The sequence below is a fragment of the Eptatretus burgeri genome, chromosome 4, assembly GCF_056783735.1.
Source record: "Eptatretus burgeri isolate ZD-2024b chromosome 4, Ebu_testis_v1, whole genome shotgun sequence".
Taxonomy (NCBI): domain Eukaryota; kingdom Metazoa; phylum Chordata; class Myxini; order Myxiniformes; family Myxinidae; genus Eptatretus; species Eptatretus burgeri.
Genome location: NC_140964.1, coordinates 73,075,941 through 73,092,390, shown reverse-complemented (window position 1 = coordinate 73,092,390; position 16,450 = coordinate 73,075,941). Strand labels below are relative to the sequence as shown.

Sequence of the window (16,450 nt, the reverse complement as noted above, 5' to 3'; positions counted from 1 at the left end):
GAGTGAAAGTGATGCGCACGACACACAACCGAAGCACACAATACTTCACTGCACACCTGCAGGAAATGAATTGCAGAGTTTGATCAAAGTTTGATCACAGGAAACTCAACATCAAATTTAAGTGTTTTGAGTTTGTTTTATTACTATTATTATTATTATTATTATTATTATTATTATTATTATTTAAAAAAAAACCTTTTCTATAGGCAATCACCTTTCACTGAACTGATGAGGAATAGATAATCCACCACTCAGGTGAAATGGAGAACGTTAAATGGTTTATATTGATGCTGTTGATTCAAAAAAGCATAAAAAATTTGACCAAGTTTAAAGTTCAGTTTTAATATATAAGAACTGTGTACAAGGAGCCATCTGTACATTAGCAATAGGTACACATCACGTTGAGAGAATGCTTTGGTTTACCGCGTCTCTGTTTGAACCGATGCTGATGTAATTATGCTTCCTTCATTCCAGGGAGGAGAGATATCATTTCGTTCTTTTCTTTTTGTCGAAACAGTTACAATCGCGCACCAGTCCTTCATTTCTGAGCCGATATTCTAATTTGGTCCAATACACCCTGACACTCAATGACTAACACAATCATACCTGATCAAAACCCATCGTTTTCAAAGGGTTAAAGTGAGTTCACAAAAGGATGGGAAAGTGTTGGTAGAAATAAAAGAAGAATAGGAGCAGTTTGGACAGTTTACGGAGCAGTTTGGACAGAATAGGAGCAGTTTACGTGCTGCATCCCACTGACAGGCCAGATCTGCTGACCTGAACTAAAATCTAATCAGCTTGTTCTTGTCACCTATACAAATCATTCACCAAGTTTTGTTATAACTTGTGCACAACATTTTGAAATATCATTGTATATGTCGTTTTTGACCCCATCTCTCAATGGTGATCGAAGAAGCACTGAAAAAAAATTCTTGTATTCCGAAACGGATTTTCAACACAATCTAATCAATTGGTCCTTGGCACACACCCAACCTGTCCACCAAATTTCGTCTGAAGTCGTCCACAACTTTTTGAGATATTCTTCTCACAGACAGACGAACAACAAAGAAGTCATACAGGGAACGATACTTGGGAAATCCAAATAAACAACACGCTTCCAGGTTTTGATTGGTGAACCATTATGCAAATTATGTTCCACTTTGTAGATTATGTTCCACCTTGTACCTAACCTCTGGGTGGTGGAGATTGCACATTACTTGCTGAAAAAGTATCGTCTGTATATTTCAAGAAGACGTATTGGTGTTTGTGTGGTGTGCGTCTAAAGGAATCTAACAGGTCAAAGGAGTCAAAGGGGTGTCAAGGTCTAAAGGGACTAAAGGGTATTTTCCAACAGTAGTTAGGGTCTATATGCATCTAATGGGTCTTCAGGTCAAACGGTCAAGGTGTCAAAGCAGTCTAAAGGATGTAAATGTCTCCAGGAATCTACGAAGATGTAACAGGATATAAAATGTCAAAATGGCTCGAAAGGGTCAAGGCGTCGAAGTGGTCAAAAGGGATAAGGGGGTCTAAAGGGTCTCAAAGGTCGAAGGAACTTAAAGCATATATTCCAACAGTATTTCCACAGGTCTACAGGTTCTTAAGGGTCAGGTCAGGTGTGGGAGCATGTGCCGGAGCAGCGCATCGCTGCATCCACTCCAGGGGCCTCCGTCTGGCCTTCCCCCAGGCAGATGCCTGGCCCATCCCCATCTCCTTGAGATGCTGATCAACCTGCTGCAACCACGAGGAACGTGGTCAGCCCATTGGCCTCCTCCACTCATGAGGCTTCCTTGCTGAGAGAATCTGGTGAGCAGGATCAGCGTCAGGAAAACGAGCCACATGTCCATACAGCTGCAGCTGACACTCACGGACTATGCAGGTAACAAATCCCATTTGAGTCTCTAAGCAATCACTCGTTGGACACAGTCCGACAAGCGATAGCCAAGGATTCTCTGAAGAGACCTGGTACCAAAGGAATTAAGTCTCTGTCTCAGGTCACTGGTCAAAGTCCAAGTCTCACATCCGTAAAGCAAGACTGGAAGCACCAAGGACCTGAAGACTCGGACTTTTGTCCTCCTGCACAGGTACCGACAGGGACACACCCAATGATACAGTGAATCCATGACTCCCCAGGACCGACCCAGGCGTCTATTTACCTCTGGCTCACAGCCAGCAGAGACATTAATATCACTGCCAAGGTAAGTGAATCTCTCTGTGATCTCAACATCATCACAACAAACAGGTACAGATCAGACAACAGCATCCAAGATGTCATTGAAAGCAGGGATCTTAGTTTTTACCGAGGAAACCCGTAATCCCAGTGACTCCGACTCCTCATTCAGCACCTCGATGGCCCCCAAAAGGACATTGAGAGTCTCCAAAAAGATGACTGAATCATCTGTGAAATCAAGGTCAGAGATCTTGATATTCCCAAACGACGCAACACAACTTGATCTCTCCGACATCCTCATCAGAATCCAGTCCATTCAAGTGCTGTAAAGTGTGGGGGCCTGTACACACCCTGACAAACTCCAGTAACAACTGGATATGAGTCGGAGATGGCATCACCACATCTCAGAGCATTCTCAGTACCAGAGTATAGTTCAGACATCAGATTGGTCAGTTTTGGGGGCAACTCACAAAGACCAAGAATCCTCCAGAGAGCATCTCGATTCATTGAATCAAAAGCTTTTCAGAGATCAACATAAAATGCAAGCAGCCCCTCCTGAAACTCTCATCTGCATTTGGCGAGGACCCGAAGTGCAAGGATACGGAAAATCGTTGATCGTTTTGGTGTAAAGCCTGACTGCTCTGGGTGCTGATGCTCAAGCAGATGGTGGCGAATCCTATCATCAAGAATTATCCGAGCAAAGATCTTGCCCGGCACTGAGAGCAGCATCACCCCTTGGTAGTTGTTGCAGTCCTGGCAATCACCCTTCCCTTTCCAGAGAGGGACAACAAGGCCACTCTTCCAGTCAGTTGGGATGATGCCTGTGTTCCAAATCGTTTTTCGCTCACAACTTCGTCAAAAATGATCTCATTTACTTCAAACTAAGCTTATAGTGAACCTTATTCTATTTGTCACTTATAATCCTACCCATTCCAAAGTGAACAATGCATATTTGTGAAGATCGGTAGGGTCCGAAGTTTTGGGGGTCATGTTCATCGGTCAAAATTACAAATTTTCCATCAAAACTAAAACATGGTTACGAAAATACAACTTTACGGGAAAACGGCTGGCTCAAACAGTCAAATTGTATCCACAGGTGGATAATGAACCTCGGACGACCCCATTAACTTTTGGGTCCAATTAGGTCAAAGATCAAGGTCAGGTCACGAAAAGTTCAAAATCATTTTACGGTCATAACTTCATCAAAAATGGTTTAATTTACTTCAAACTAAGTCTAAAATATTCCTTATAATTAACATTCAGGTTAAGGATGTATCAAATTTAAATTTGATCCCCAAAATAACTTTATGCCTTAAATGGGCAGGATTTGTTGTGCCTGGCACCACTTGTTGGTGTTTGAATTCAGTGACCTGACATGCAAATCCTGTTCAAATTTCAAGTCAAAGTTGTTAACCTTTTACTCAATAGGCTTTTTGCTTATAACCAACTCTACCATTTCATGAAGATCAGTTTGAAATTGTTACCTGCAGGTGATTGTCTGTATGTCAATCACAGACCAGACCAACCATTATTATTTATGAATCTTCGATTTTGCAAATAACAAGAAAAAGAGCAATCAGAGATTGCAAACTCTTGCCAGGACTTCTTGAGTGGTGTATTTTAATAGGTTTTCAGGTAAATCCAATATGGCTGCCAAACCATATGACCGATGACATCATGTGTGATTCTTTTGTTCCTCATGGATAGGCAGTCATATCTGTAAAGTTTCACCTCGATCTGTTGCAGCCATTTCAGAGAAGATTTTTGAAGGTTTAAAAAAAAAAACGAATATGGCTGCCAAATCACGTGACCGATCACATCATGAATATTATTTTCGGTGGTCTATTTTATCCCGAGATGAACCTCAATTTTTCATATTGATTGGATGAGGCGTTCTACAAATGCAATTATGACGTCATAACGAGGACACCTATGACATCATAAAAAAAATCACACTCATTCCCCATGAGAAGTACTTGCTGTGTGCCATTTCAGATTTTTCCTTGGTGCAGTTTCAGATACAGAGGTCCAAAGTTTTTCCATTTTTCCAATATGGCTGCCACACCACGTGACTGATGATGTCATAATTATTATTGAAATATTCCACATGAGTAGTTGCACCAATCGTGAAAATTTTGTCTCAATCCGAAAAGTGGTTGCGAAGAAAAACATGAAAGTTCTGTGCGGACAGACAGACAGACAAATAAATGAAAAAAAATCACTCGAGTGACAACTTGGCAAAACAGCACAAAGTAGAATGGTACTCGGTAGAGCGCATACCTCTACCAGGTGGAACAGTTCACATTTTGTATCCCACTGATGGGCTGGAACCGAACCAAAATCCAATCCGCTTGTTCTTGTCACCTATTCAACTCATCCACCTTGTTTGGTCACAACTCGTACACAACTTTTTGAGATATAGTAATATATTTAGTTTTTGGCCCGATATATCAATTTTAGAAATTAGATCGGTGTTGTCCTTTTGACCTAAAAATTGGTCGTTGAATTCAGCGACCTGACATGAAAATGCTCTTCAAATTTCAAGTCAAGCGGATGAAAATTGAAGATTTTAGAAAATTTGGCCCAAATTGGCCTTTTGGCCGATGTTGACCTCAAAATTAATCGGTGGTTAAATTTAGTGACCTGATATGCAAATGCTCTTCAAATTTAAAATTAATTGGATTTAAATTGAGGATTTTAGCAATTTGGCCTTTGTTGACCTTTTGGTCTATCAACCTCAAAATTAATAGGTGGTTGAGTTCATCGGCCTCATATGCAAATGGTCTTCAAATTTCAAGTCAATCGGATGAAATTTGAGGAATTTTGAAATTTTGCCTCAAATTGGCCTATTGGCCAATGTAGAACTTTTTGGTCGACCAAATTTTATGAAACTCAATGCGTGACCATCGCAGGATCGGTGCCATTAATCTCTGAAAATTTCAGAACGATCCGTTTTGCGATTTGGGCTGGAGGTGAATGGACAAACAAACAAACACACACACACACACAAACAAACGGAGGCGATCAATATAATTGTCAAAAAAAAAAAAGGCACAAAAATTTCCAACAAACGGACCCAAAATGCAATATGGTCTCCGAATCCTTCGGCAACGGTAAATATACAAATTCAGTTTTGTAGTGTAGAAGATTATACAGTGCGTGTTGCTAAAAGGTTAACCACTTCAAATGGCCTTTGTACTTTTAGTCATGACCTTAATTTAATTTGGTTTGTTTTGGAGGAGTGATCAATGGTCTTTGGAGAAGTCATTCAAACATAACCAAAGTATTCCACGGAAAAAATGACGTTTTATTAGGAGGAAAGAGTAAACATTGTTAAGTTGTATTCTGAGACCAAATCAATTTATTCCGCACAGACAAAGTTCTGTACTGAATACAGAGTGCATCCCAGAAACAAGCCAAGCACAAGTCGCTATGTGTGAGATGTGGCAGAAGATGGAGGCAAACCCAAACTGGATCCGTGATGTGTGGTTTGGTGACGAGGCACACTTTCACAACAATGGTGCTGTAAGTTCACCCAACAACATTTTCTGGGGAAGTCAGCGTCCAGATAAGGTTGAAGAGAAGTCGCTTAAGGGTCGGAAAGTCACTGCTTTTGTGGTTGTCAGCTACAGAGGTGTGTTTGGGCGGTATTGGTTTGAAGACAAAAACGGAAGAACGGTTACCATCAATCAAGGACGATACCGGTCGATTGTCAACGCATTTTACGAAGACTTGAAGCAATCGATGAGCACTGCAGCCTTCCTACGACGGTGGTTCATGCAAGATGGTGCTGCCCTGCATCCAGCCAACGAAACAATGACCTTTCTGCGTCAAAAATTCGGACAACGAGTTCTCTGTTTGTGTATGGATAATGAATGGTCTCCACACAGCCCCGACCTCAATCCACTGGATGTTTTTTTTTCTTCCTCTGGGGAGCTTGTAAGGATCACATCCACAAGGAACACCCCAGATCTGAACCTGATCTGAAGGCAGCAGTTGAGGCTTATGTGCAGACAGTAACCATTAAAACTTGCAGAAACGTCATTGAAAATTCACAATTCGTGTGAATGCATGGTGTGTGTGTGTGTGTGTGTGTGTGTGTGTGTGTGTGTGTGTGTGTGTGTGTGTGTGTGTGTGTGTGTGTGTGTGTGTGTGTGTGTGTGTGTGTGTGTGTGTGTGTGTGTGTGTGTGTGTGTGTGTGTGTGTGTGTGTGTGTGTGTGTGTGTGTGTGTGTGTGTGTGTGTGTGTGTGTGTGTGTGTGTGTGTGTGTGTGTGTGTGTGTGTGTGTGTGTGTGTGTGTGTGCGCGCGCATGGGGGTGTTCACAACGAACACCTCAACTATAAGCACATTAACGCATCATGAGTTTCATTTCTCCATGATTTGGTTTTCATGTTCCGTAACTCAATGTTTTGGTTAATAAAGTTTTGAAGTAGTTAACCTTTGGCACATTATGTATATGTAGATATCAACTCAATCGGATGGAAATTAACAGTGCCCTTTTCACTGAAAAACAAAAAAACAAAAAAAAACCAATAGGCTTCCAGCTAGTCACTACCTCGACCAGGTGGTTAAGTTTCATGAAGATTGGAGTAAAAAAAAAAAAAGAAAGAAGTGACTTGTAGTGACAGACTTGAACAAACAGAACTACATAATGATCAGAGATTGCAGAGCGTCTGCAGGACTTGTTTTGTGTGGCAAATAAATGTAAAGATGTACTAAATGAAGCCATGGATTGCAAATGAAAGGTCTAACTGTTAAGGTCAGAAGTCTGAATAGTTGGAAAGGTCAAACAGTCTTAAAAAGGTCAACTGGAGTCGAGACTCTCGAGTGTGCAATTTAAAAGGTCCAATGGATAGTAAGGATCTAATGGTGTAGATTGTCTGAATTGTAAAGGGTTTAAACAGTATCTAAAGGTCCTAAATGGTGTCCCAGCGTCTATGGAGGTCTAAATTAACCAATACACCTACTCACGTTGGGTGGACAAACTAACGAACCCAAATGCAACACCCTCTCCTCTGACGAGGGTAATAACAGACCAGACGAACCTTCGATTTCGCAAGTAACAGAAGGGGCTAAAGCAACCCCCTTTGTTAGAGGTAACTAGAACAAGATTGCCTTGTGTGGTTTATAGTATTATTTTATAGACGTACTCACATTCTAATTGGACATACTTCATGAAGGTACTCGGTTGAAAAAAGGATAACTTGTATTAATGGCCACCACGAGGTGGCGTTCGCGGCCTACGTTAGCATATTTTGGGCACACAAGCAAACGGACACAAAGCAATACCCTCTATTCTAGCGAGCGTAATAGATGGTCCTAAATTAAAACACCCCACCAATTATTTCAGTAAGAGGCAATTTGTGTGAACCTTCCTTTACCTCTCGATGTACACTTGATAACTGGGTCACTCTCTGCCCTCTCTCACACTTCTCGTCAATGGATTCACTTGGTACGTACATACATACAATCATGTGAATGCAGAAATCTACATCAGTTTCTCCAGTAAGACCAATTGGTTTATTAAATTCAAGTGGATTACGAATGTGCTGCTCGAACGGAACCAATGGAGAGGATAATCAAAGGATGGGGTGAGAGAAAGAAATCCATGTGGATAATACCGAGAGAAATGTGCACTTGTGCCTTTTAACAAAACGACAAAGCCATTCACTGAATCAGTTTTAATGACAAATGAAAATGCTGTAATGCACAAAACAACAAAACAGCCAGAGGCGTGAGTGACAAACCAGGGAGGGAAGGGAAAATGTGGGCAAAGGGGGGTGGTTCGAGTGACGAGCCAAGTCTGCCATCAACTTGCCTTGCTGGTTAACGAGTACAGATCGGCACAATGTCCGGGTACATCTCAGCACCGTATCCACTCATCGTTAATAAAAATTGAAATAAAAATGCTCCCGCTGCCATCTCTCCCTGTCCTCCGATGAACAAATTCACCGAAATTCCAATCCTTGCCACCACTCTGGTCAATTTCATTCCAAATGAGGACGTGGGATTAAGCCACCCCAACCGCTCAACCTGCCTTGTAAACAACACATTTGACAGCCCCCTCCCCCTCTCCCATCCCTTGTACCAGCCGCAAGCTCGGGTGGGCAATTCAAAGGAAGGGGAAAAAATAAATTCCCAGCACAAGAAATCAAACTCCAGTAAAATGCAAAACATCGCACTCATTAAACATGCCACAAACAGACGGCTTTTCAATGTTAAATATGACGTCATTAGCATATGCACAAGTATCTCTCCTACACGGCAAAGTGTAGACAAAGAAAATGCTAACCTTCATCTGGAAAAGACAAAGCATCTGCTGCAAATGCAGGTATTTGTGTGAAAAGGTTCAGAAACAGATTGAGGGGAACAGTAGCAGGTTTATTTTTATTAAGGCTAATAATAAAATTTACTAACAGCCAGTACCAGCGTTTACGCATCAAATCGCGATGAACATGGACATGAAGCAGATATGAAGCGCACAAACGCCAGCTGGAGGAGTTAATGGTGAATCGTACGCGACACCAGCCTGTGAAGCCCTCCCCCTCCCCCCCCCAAAAAAAAACGGAAGAAAGAAAGAAAGACGAGAGAACGTTAAGTCTTTCAAATCTAGAGTTCATTCCTTGGGATGGCAGGATGAGCGAAAGGGTAGGGATGGAAGAAATGGCGAGATGGCGCAGAAATCAATTTTGAGCTCGTTTCACTCGGACCGCAAGATATGGTCACGGCGCACCCAAAAGAGAAGGGCTGCGATGGCGAGGAGTCAGTCAGCAGGAGCGTCCCAACACCACCTCCACATTTGGGAGGCTTCCTAGTATCGTCGCAGAACCTTCAGTGTTTTCAAATATTCACATTTCGTTGAATGGAAAAAGAGGGATAATTACCTGACAATGTCCATTACGTATGTTTTTTTTTTTTCTTCTTCTTTTTACAGGCAGGCAACACGACACGAAGGGGTGCTTCCATACATTGGTATACATGGGTGGAGATTTACGTTAATCCCACAGAGCAAAGCAGTCAAACGTAGAGTAACACTATCCAAATAATTGAAAACCACAGAGGTGAACCTACAGCAACTACTGAACATCAAGTTTATATCCTTGACAGGAGATTCCAGAATCGAATGGTGATCAACCGCATTTTTATAAGCTGCCTCCACTCAAAGAAGAAAAAAAATAAACCCAAAAGAAAAATAATTAAAATTAATATTAAAATAAAAGCATCATGATAAATTCTACTGAGAAAGAAATCAAAAGCAAATGAAACAACAGCAGCAGGTTAAAGAAAGAGGGAGGGATAGAGGAATGGAGGTGGAGGACAAGGAAGAGGGGGGGTGGAGCAGGGAGGGAAGAGAAGCAAGAAGGGGGGGGGGAGAAGCAGGGAAGAGGAGTAAAGGACCGAGGAAGGGAGATGGAATGAAGGGGGCAGGGAAGAGGGAGAGACCCCTTAATCACACAAGACAGCTTCAATCTTCAAAGAGATTGTTTGAAAAATTAGACCGTGAAAAAAAATCCCTCAAGTCCTCAGCAAACGTCATGCCTTCCAAAAATCATACGCTCACTCCACGTGCTTCTACTTGCATCGGTTTTGGCGGTCCTGTTAAAAGAGAATGGGAAGTAAATAGTGGACGGGGAGTAGAGCTCACCTCTCAAACCACAACAAAACTAAAATCCTCAAAAAAAATTATTTTTCCGATTCATGGCTTCTATTCACACTTCCCGACACACACATGCCACTCCTCCTAACAGCTGCCCAAGACACACCTTCTTCAAGCTCTCTTCCTCTTCCTGCCGCTTCTCATAGTGCGAAAAGTCATCAAAGATCGACGTGGAGTGGCGGTAGCCGGCGATGATACGTAGAACCTGGCGTGCTTTTTCTAGCGGCACCTCCTGAGTGTCACGTGAGTTAGTCACTGGCTTGTTCTCGTTGTTCTCCAAGCGGATGTGCCTGAGCTGCGAGTTTGGCACGTCTTTCACAAATAGCCACTTGACCTGCAGTGGAAATAAGGGAAAGGTTCGATCAGAGCCTAAAAGGCGAGCCTCCATTAGAAACCCTTTCTACACTCCTACCCATATGTCCCGTTAAATGGCCACGGAACAACCTAAGGGGTTATTATACACAGTCGACAGTCGTCTACACATTTATACAGCAGTGAAAAGTATTTATCGTATCACTCGATTGTGCAGGCCGAGGGAACTATACACTCTGACAGCGCACGCACGCACACGCACACTCACAAGGTGGTCATACCTGGATGTTAGCTGATGCAATAAATAAAATCATTCTTCAAAATTTAAACAAACAGCACACATCGTGAGCACCTACTCAGTGGGTAGGTAAGTGTAACTGGCACTGAAGAAAGTTGTAGTCGTTTTAGCGGAGAAGAATAATACACGACAAATGTCAACAGATCTCAATCCGTTTGAGAATGACTGGAACATTAAAAGGGAGAAAAACAGTGACGCACGCTTTGTGTTGCAGATCCTCCACGAGCCTTAGAGCTTGCAAATAATAATTAAAAAATAATAATCATCATGAAAGTGACAGTTTTAAGTGACATAAAGGAGGATGATGAGAGGGTTCAACAAGTTCAGAAGATCAAATGCTGACGTGCCTGTGCTGCGGGAACAGAGCAGCAACATCAATGGATCTAAACCGGGCCTGGAAGGAGCATTCTGTGATGACTGTGCCAACATAATACTGTCACACGTCACTTTGAGGAGTGTGAACATGGTTTATACCCATGTGCTGGGAAGGAAACTGTTTCTCAACAAGAAAAACAAATAAACAAACAACAGAGGACGGCATCCAAAATGGGCTTGGGAGCAGGTGGACGTCTGCAAGACTCCGATACACTCGGATACCACCGAGATCAAAGCACGTAACAGTCCGCTACAAACTACGTCGGAGGAGGATTGCACACGGACTCCATGAGGAGTGCCACACAACATCTGCCACACCAACTGGTGAGGGATGCATTTCCACCAATGACATGGATCACCTTCGATATATTCTGAAACTGAAAGCTCGGGACTTGCAAACCTTAGAAAAGCAGTTCAAGTCGACACGATCTGCTCCCTGCACTACAATCACAAAATGGTATGTGATTTCAAGATGATTTTCCAAATTTTAAAAACAAAGCTGTTGAAGAACAAACTTGCAGTTGAAAGGGTTCAATGAACAGATAAAAAATAAATAATAATAATCCCAAAAAGTCTCACACAATCGCCAACCAAATATCGGCTTACCCCTCGGGACTGCCATCGTTTGCGGTAGTCTTCAGTGCCGGCTTTCACATCCTGTCTTAGACTCGCAAAAATGACCCGATCTCAACCCGAATGAGAGCTGCTAGAATATTCCCAAAGAAGCCAAAAACCACGATTGAGCTTCACACCTCTGCTGAGAGTATGGATAGAGGAAATCAGAGCCAAGTAAACGCACAATCTAATCCCAGCCACACCTACATGTAAACCTGTCACAAAGATAAACAGAAGTACAATCAAGTGCTAAATGTCACAAATTAGTCTCGGTTTTGAAGCTCAATCTTGTTTCTGGAACATGGAGTCCGTTAAAGGTCGTTTCATTCATTCTACGCCATCCAAAAGCTGTAATGGCTTCAATGATGGCTTGGGTAGAGCCTTGGCCTAATTAAATGAAATATAATTTCTTTTTTCCTCTTTTTTGCAAAATGACTGTCGAAACATCCAAGCAACAAACACAAGAAACACATTCACTTCAAGAGTCAGAAACAATACCGAGCAGTCAAGAAAATGCAGAACATAACTATAAGGTCACGAGGTAGAGCGCATACCTCCGCCCCATAATGCCTGATCCACGAGAACATATCTGGCCCAATACGTTTTTGAAATATCATGCTATACAGTACGATATCGTTTTTGGCCCGATCTCTCAATGGTGAAGAATCACTTCAAATCTGGATCTGGATCTTCACCAAAATCTAATCAGTTCGTCCTAGTCACACACCCAACCTATCCACCAAATTTCATTGAGATCCGTCCACAACTTTTTGATATATCCTGCACACAAACAAACAAACAGACAGAAAGGGGTGAAAACATAACCTCCACTTTCGGTGGCAGAGGTAACCAGAAGAAAAGATGATGCAAACATTTCTTCTCTATGATGGTATTGAGGTTGGAGGAGGATGAAGTAAGGATGACATGAATAGAGAGAATCGAGGAGCGGGGGGGGGAGAAATGAATAAAGAATGGTAAAGAATGGGTGAATGGAAAGAACATACAGAAGTGAAGGAACCACAACTGAAAACGTTTTGAACATGTAATATGAAGATGGCCTGGAACATCAGGCTATCTGTTGAAGTAAAACTAGTTCAAATTACACGATGACGAAATTAGCTTCACCTAAAAAGTGATGATTCAAACGACCATAACAATTATAGCTCATATGAAGATCATCGATAGGAAAGTTAGGATACCACTAGCAAGTACCTGCCCATGGGCGGGCACAAGTTATCTGTTGAATGGCGTTGGTCCCGTCTCGATCGGATGAAATTGAGAAATTGACGTTATCCGGTGACCTTGACCCCGTGACCTTCGACCTTGACCTTGATCCCCTTATGTCCGTTCCCAAGGATCACATATGCCAAGTTTCATCTCATTCTATCCAACGGTTTGGCCATCTATAAAGGACAAACAAACATGAAAAATTGACGTTTTAGTCAATTTATGATGTCATAACTCGAAAACCGGAAGTCGGAAGTGAATGTCGTCAATCAACTGTGTCATTTAATTTTGATTATCTGTCGAATGGCGTTGGTCCCGTCTCGATCGGATGAAATTGAAGTTACTCGGTGACCTTGACCCCGTGACCTTTGACCTTGAACTTGACCCCCCCCCCTCCCATGCCCTGTTCTCATGTCCCAAGGATCACTCATGCCAAGTTTCATCTCATCCCATCCAACGGTTCGGCCGCCTATAAAGGACGAACAAACAAACACACACATACATACAAACATATTCTATTTTTTTCGTATAGTAGATGTGATTGTGAGGGAAGAGTACATCATTTCCAGCAAAAGGAGAAAACCAACTAACAAATGCTTGGAATGATTCACTTAGTCGGGAAGAATAACCTAATTCAAGCATTAATAAATAATGTATGTAAGCTACTTATTTTGAAATAAATAAATAAAGATCTGTTCTTCATTTCCCCAACCCCATTATGGTGGACGTCCAAGTTGATCAAAAAAAAATCAAAACTCGGAGTCAGAATTAAAAAAATAATAATAATAATAAATGGACTAACGACGATGACAACGTAGTCTACAGAATGCGCAAAAAGTGTGGCAGCCAAATGAACAAACGCACACCTGTATCTCAATATGCTATACAGTGTTCTCGCAACTTTAAGATGCAGGAAACACGCGGGGGGGGGGGTGTGGGTGGGGTGGAGGAAAGTAGACACCTGGCACAAGATGCATGAAAGAGCAGCATCAACATAGGGTACAAAACAATAAATAACGGCCAAATGACAAGTCTTTTGTGGATAACTCAATTACAATCTTCAGGTAGTACAGTGATGCAAGTCTTTAAGAGAGAACTTTTCCAACTCCAGAACCAGCACAACAGGAACCTGGATGAGAGTTGTGTTACAGGCAAACATGAACCTCCTCAACGAGTAGTCCAAACAAACGGGCACCAAGCACCACAAACTTGGAAGGAAGGGGTTGGGGGAAGGAATTCGAAACAATCTGTCGGAGTGGCGAACCGTCCAGGATTGTGCCCAATAGCCCAGGAGACCGCTGAGGCAGCACCGACGCTCTGCACAGAGTATGGTCCCGATGGATGGATGGATAGGAAACAATGTAGGGAGATGAACAAGCCATCAATAAAAACGAGAACACAAACAACGAAAACATCCTGGAGAACACCAGATCCTTTGACGATTGTGTCCGAGAGAAATATTCAATCCAGATAAACATCGTACATTGAAACAGTCCAAAGATGCTTGGACTCGATAGACCCATTTACACAACCCAGAAGCATCTAAAAGTTCCAAGGAGGCCCAAGGAGATCAAGGATCTACCTGTACCAAGTTTCCAAAACAGCCATGACCATAGCAGGGTGACAGGACAAAACCAGGTAAGCTTTAGACATGCTAATGAGAGTTAACGTCTCTTCGGTCAGCTTTTGGGTGCAATTTGAGAGATTAATGACATGTCTTTGAGACATTTGCTTATTAAGTAAGCACAAGTAAGGAGGGCGATGAAAATTGGCATTTACATGAGTCATAGACGTCTGCTCTTTTGTGTTTGATGTCATTGGTTTAAAAACCATTTTGATGCAACTCAAGTGCACTTCAGGCTTGATAGTAATGGCCGACGAGATTTGGTCGGAAAGGACACTCAAAACAAGGCCAGCAGCATAAATCACTGACAAAAAGTGACAATATCAAGAGGGTATTCATTTATTTATTTGTATGTATCCTGTGGCTGTTTGGCTGCATCAGTTTCTGGGGGTGCAGTCTGTGCTGCTGATGCAGTGCCCCCTGTTACCATGAAGCTGGTACTCATTTTATCGACCTCTGAAGAATGACAGGCCGAGTCAACCCACCTGGTGTTAATTCAACGACTCAACAGGGTATGAACTCAAGAAGCTAAGATCTTAAGCCTCATCTCTAAAGCCAGGCTAAAAGTATTAAGGACAATGCACCACATAGCCCATGTGAGGCTCCATCATCACAAGGGGTCCAGTAACGTTTGTGCAAGCTCTGTGTGGAAGCAGCTCTCAGACAAACACAAGGCCCTCACAATTTCACATCAAAGAGACTTCCATCTGTGCATTATCAAGATGACACAATTCAGTTCTTCATGAAAACATTTCTTCCACACAACGCAAAAGACTCAGACAGCAAGATGAACGCAGACTCATGCTGGGGTTGGTAGTCATATGCGACATGTATACAGTAGGCATGTGTATAATATATACCGTCGGATCCTGCTATTCGCAGGGGATACGTTCCTGGAAAATGCTGTGAATGTCGAATCCACACGTCGGGGGATTGTTTCAATGGGAAAAGGAGGATAGGTTCCCGGCGGTTTGTGATTCAAAAGGGAAAAATCAAAAATCACATGAAAAACTGCAAATATGCCTGGGAGGGGGGCCCCAAATTTTTTTTAAAAAACACGAATACGCAAAAGACAGGGCCACAGATGTGGAAAACGGTTGCATGATATGAACCGCGAATACATGGGGTCCATGAATCGTGAATAGCAGGGTCCAACAGTGTATATACACACAAAACAAGCTCGAATGAGCTAAGATCCTCATCCTCGAATGATGACGTCATAAAAACGAATATGACGTCATTGTGATGCATCAGGTTTGCGATAAATTATCTGTGCTAATGCCCGGCTTGATTCCCGCCAACAAAATTCAAACAGCTTGCCTAGTTTCGGAGATAATGGTATAGGCGATTTCCATTAGCGGCGATATTATGACGTCAACTTTTTTTCGAGGAAGAATTTCCAAAATTGGAGATGGTTACTGCCTGCGCGTGGGCTTTCTGCATATACATGGCAAGTTTCACAAAGATCCGATGAAAACTCTGGGTTGTGAAACAAAAAAAATGTCAAAAAATAGGAATGACGTCATAAAAATTGATTTGACGTCATAGTGATGTATCATATATGTGGTAATTCATCTCTGCTAAAGCCCTGTTCGATTCCCGCAAACAGAATTCAAAAAGCTTGCCTAGTTTGAGATAATTTTTTAGGCAATTTCCATTAGCGGAGATATTTTGACGTCAACTTTTTTTTCTAGGAGGAATTTTCAAAATCGGAGATGGTTACTGTCTGTGCAGGGTATTTTTACATATATACGCCAAGTTTCAGGAAGTTTCGATGAAAACTGTAGGCTGTGAAACAAAAAAGTCCACAAGAACAACAACGTGAGTAAGACTTGGAGATCCTCCACGAGGATGTAAAAATATATATATATATATATATATATATATATATATATATATATATATATATATATATATATATATATATATATATATATATATATATATATATATATATATATATATATATATATATATATATATATATATATATATATATTGTTACGGTTGTGGAAATTCGCATTACACCATAAAGGGCCCTCAGGTGAGATATCTCTGTAAGTACATGTGTAGTTAGCCCAAACCCGTTGAATAGAGGGAATTTATGTGATCCATCCGGGCTGCGATGCTTTGAGTTAGCCATTTTTCTGTTCTATCTTTTATTTCAAACAAAC

The 16,450-nt window shown here is 41.8% G+C and overlaps 1 protein-coding gene across 1 annotated transcript in view; it reads right to left on the bottom strand.

Annotated features, from left to right (window-relative positions):
• Positions 1 to 7,834: 7,834 nt before the first annotated feature.
• LOC147028338 (YTH domain-containing family protein 2-like) overlaps positions 7,835 to 16,450 on the bottom strand; it is a 30,733-nt gene continuing 22,117 nt past the window's right edge. The window contains exons 4-5 of the mRNA XM_085878651.1: positions 9,932 to 10,159; positions 7,835 to 9,764 (exon numbers count right to left, since the gene is read on the bottom strand). Of these exons, the coding sequence (XP_085734777.1) occupies positions 9,741 to 9,764; positions 9,932 to 10,159 (252 nt within the window). The 3' untranslated portion in view covers positions 7,835 to 9,740. The remainder of the gene's footprint in view (positions 9,765 to 9,931; positions 10,160 to 16,450) is intronic.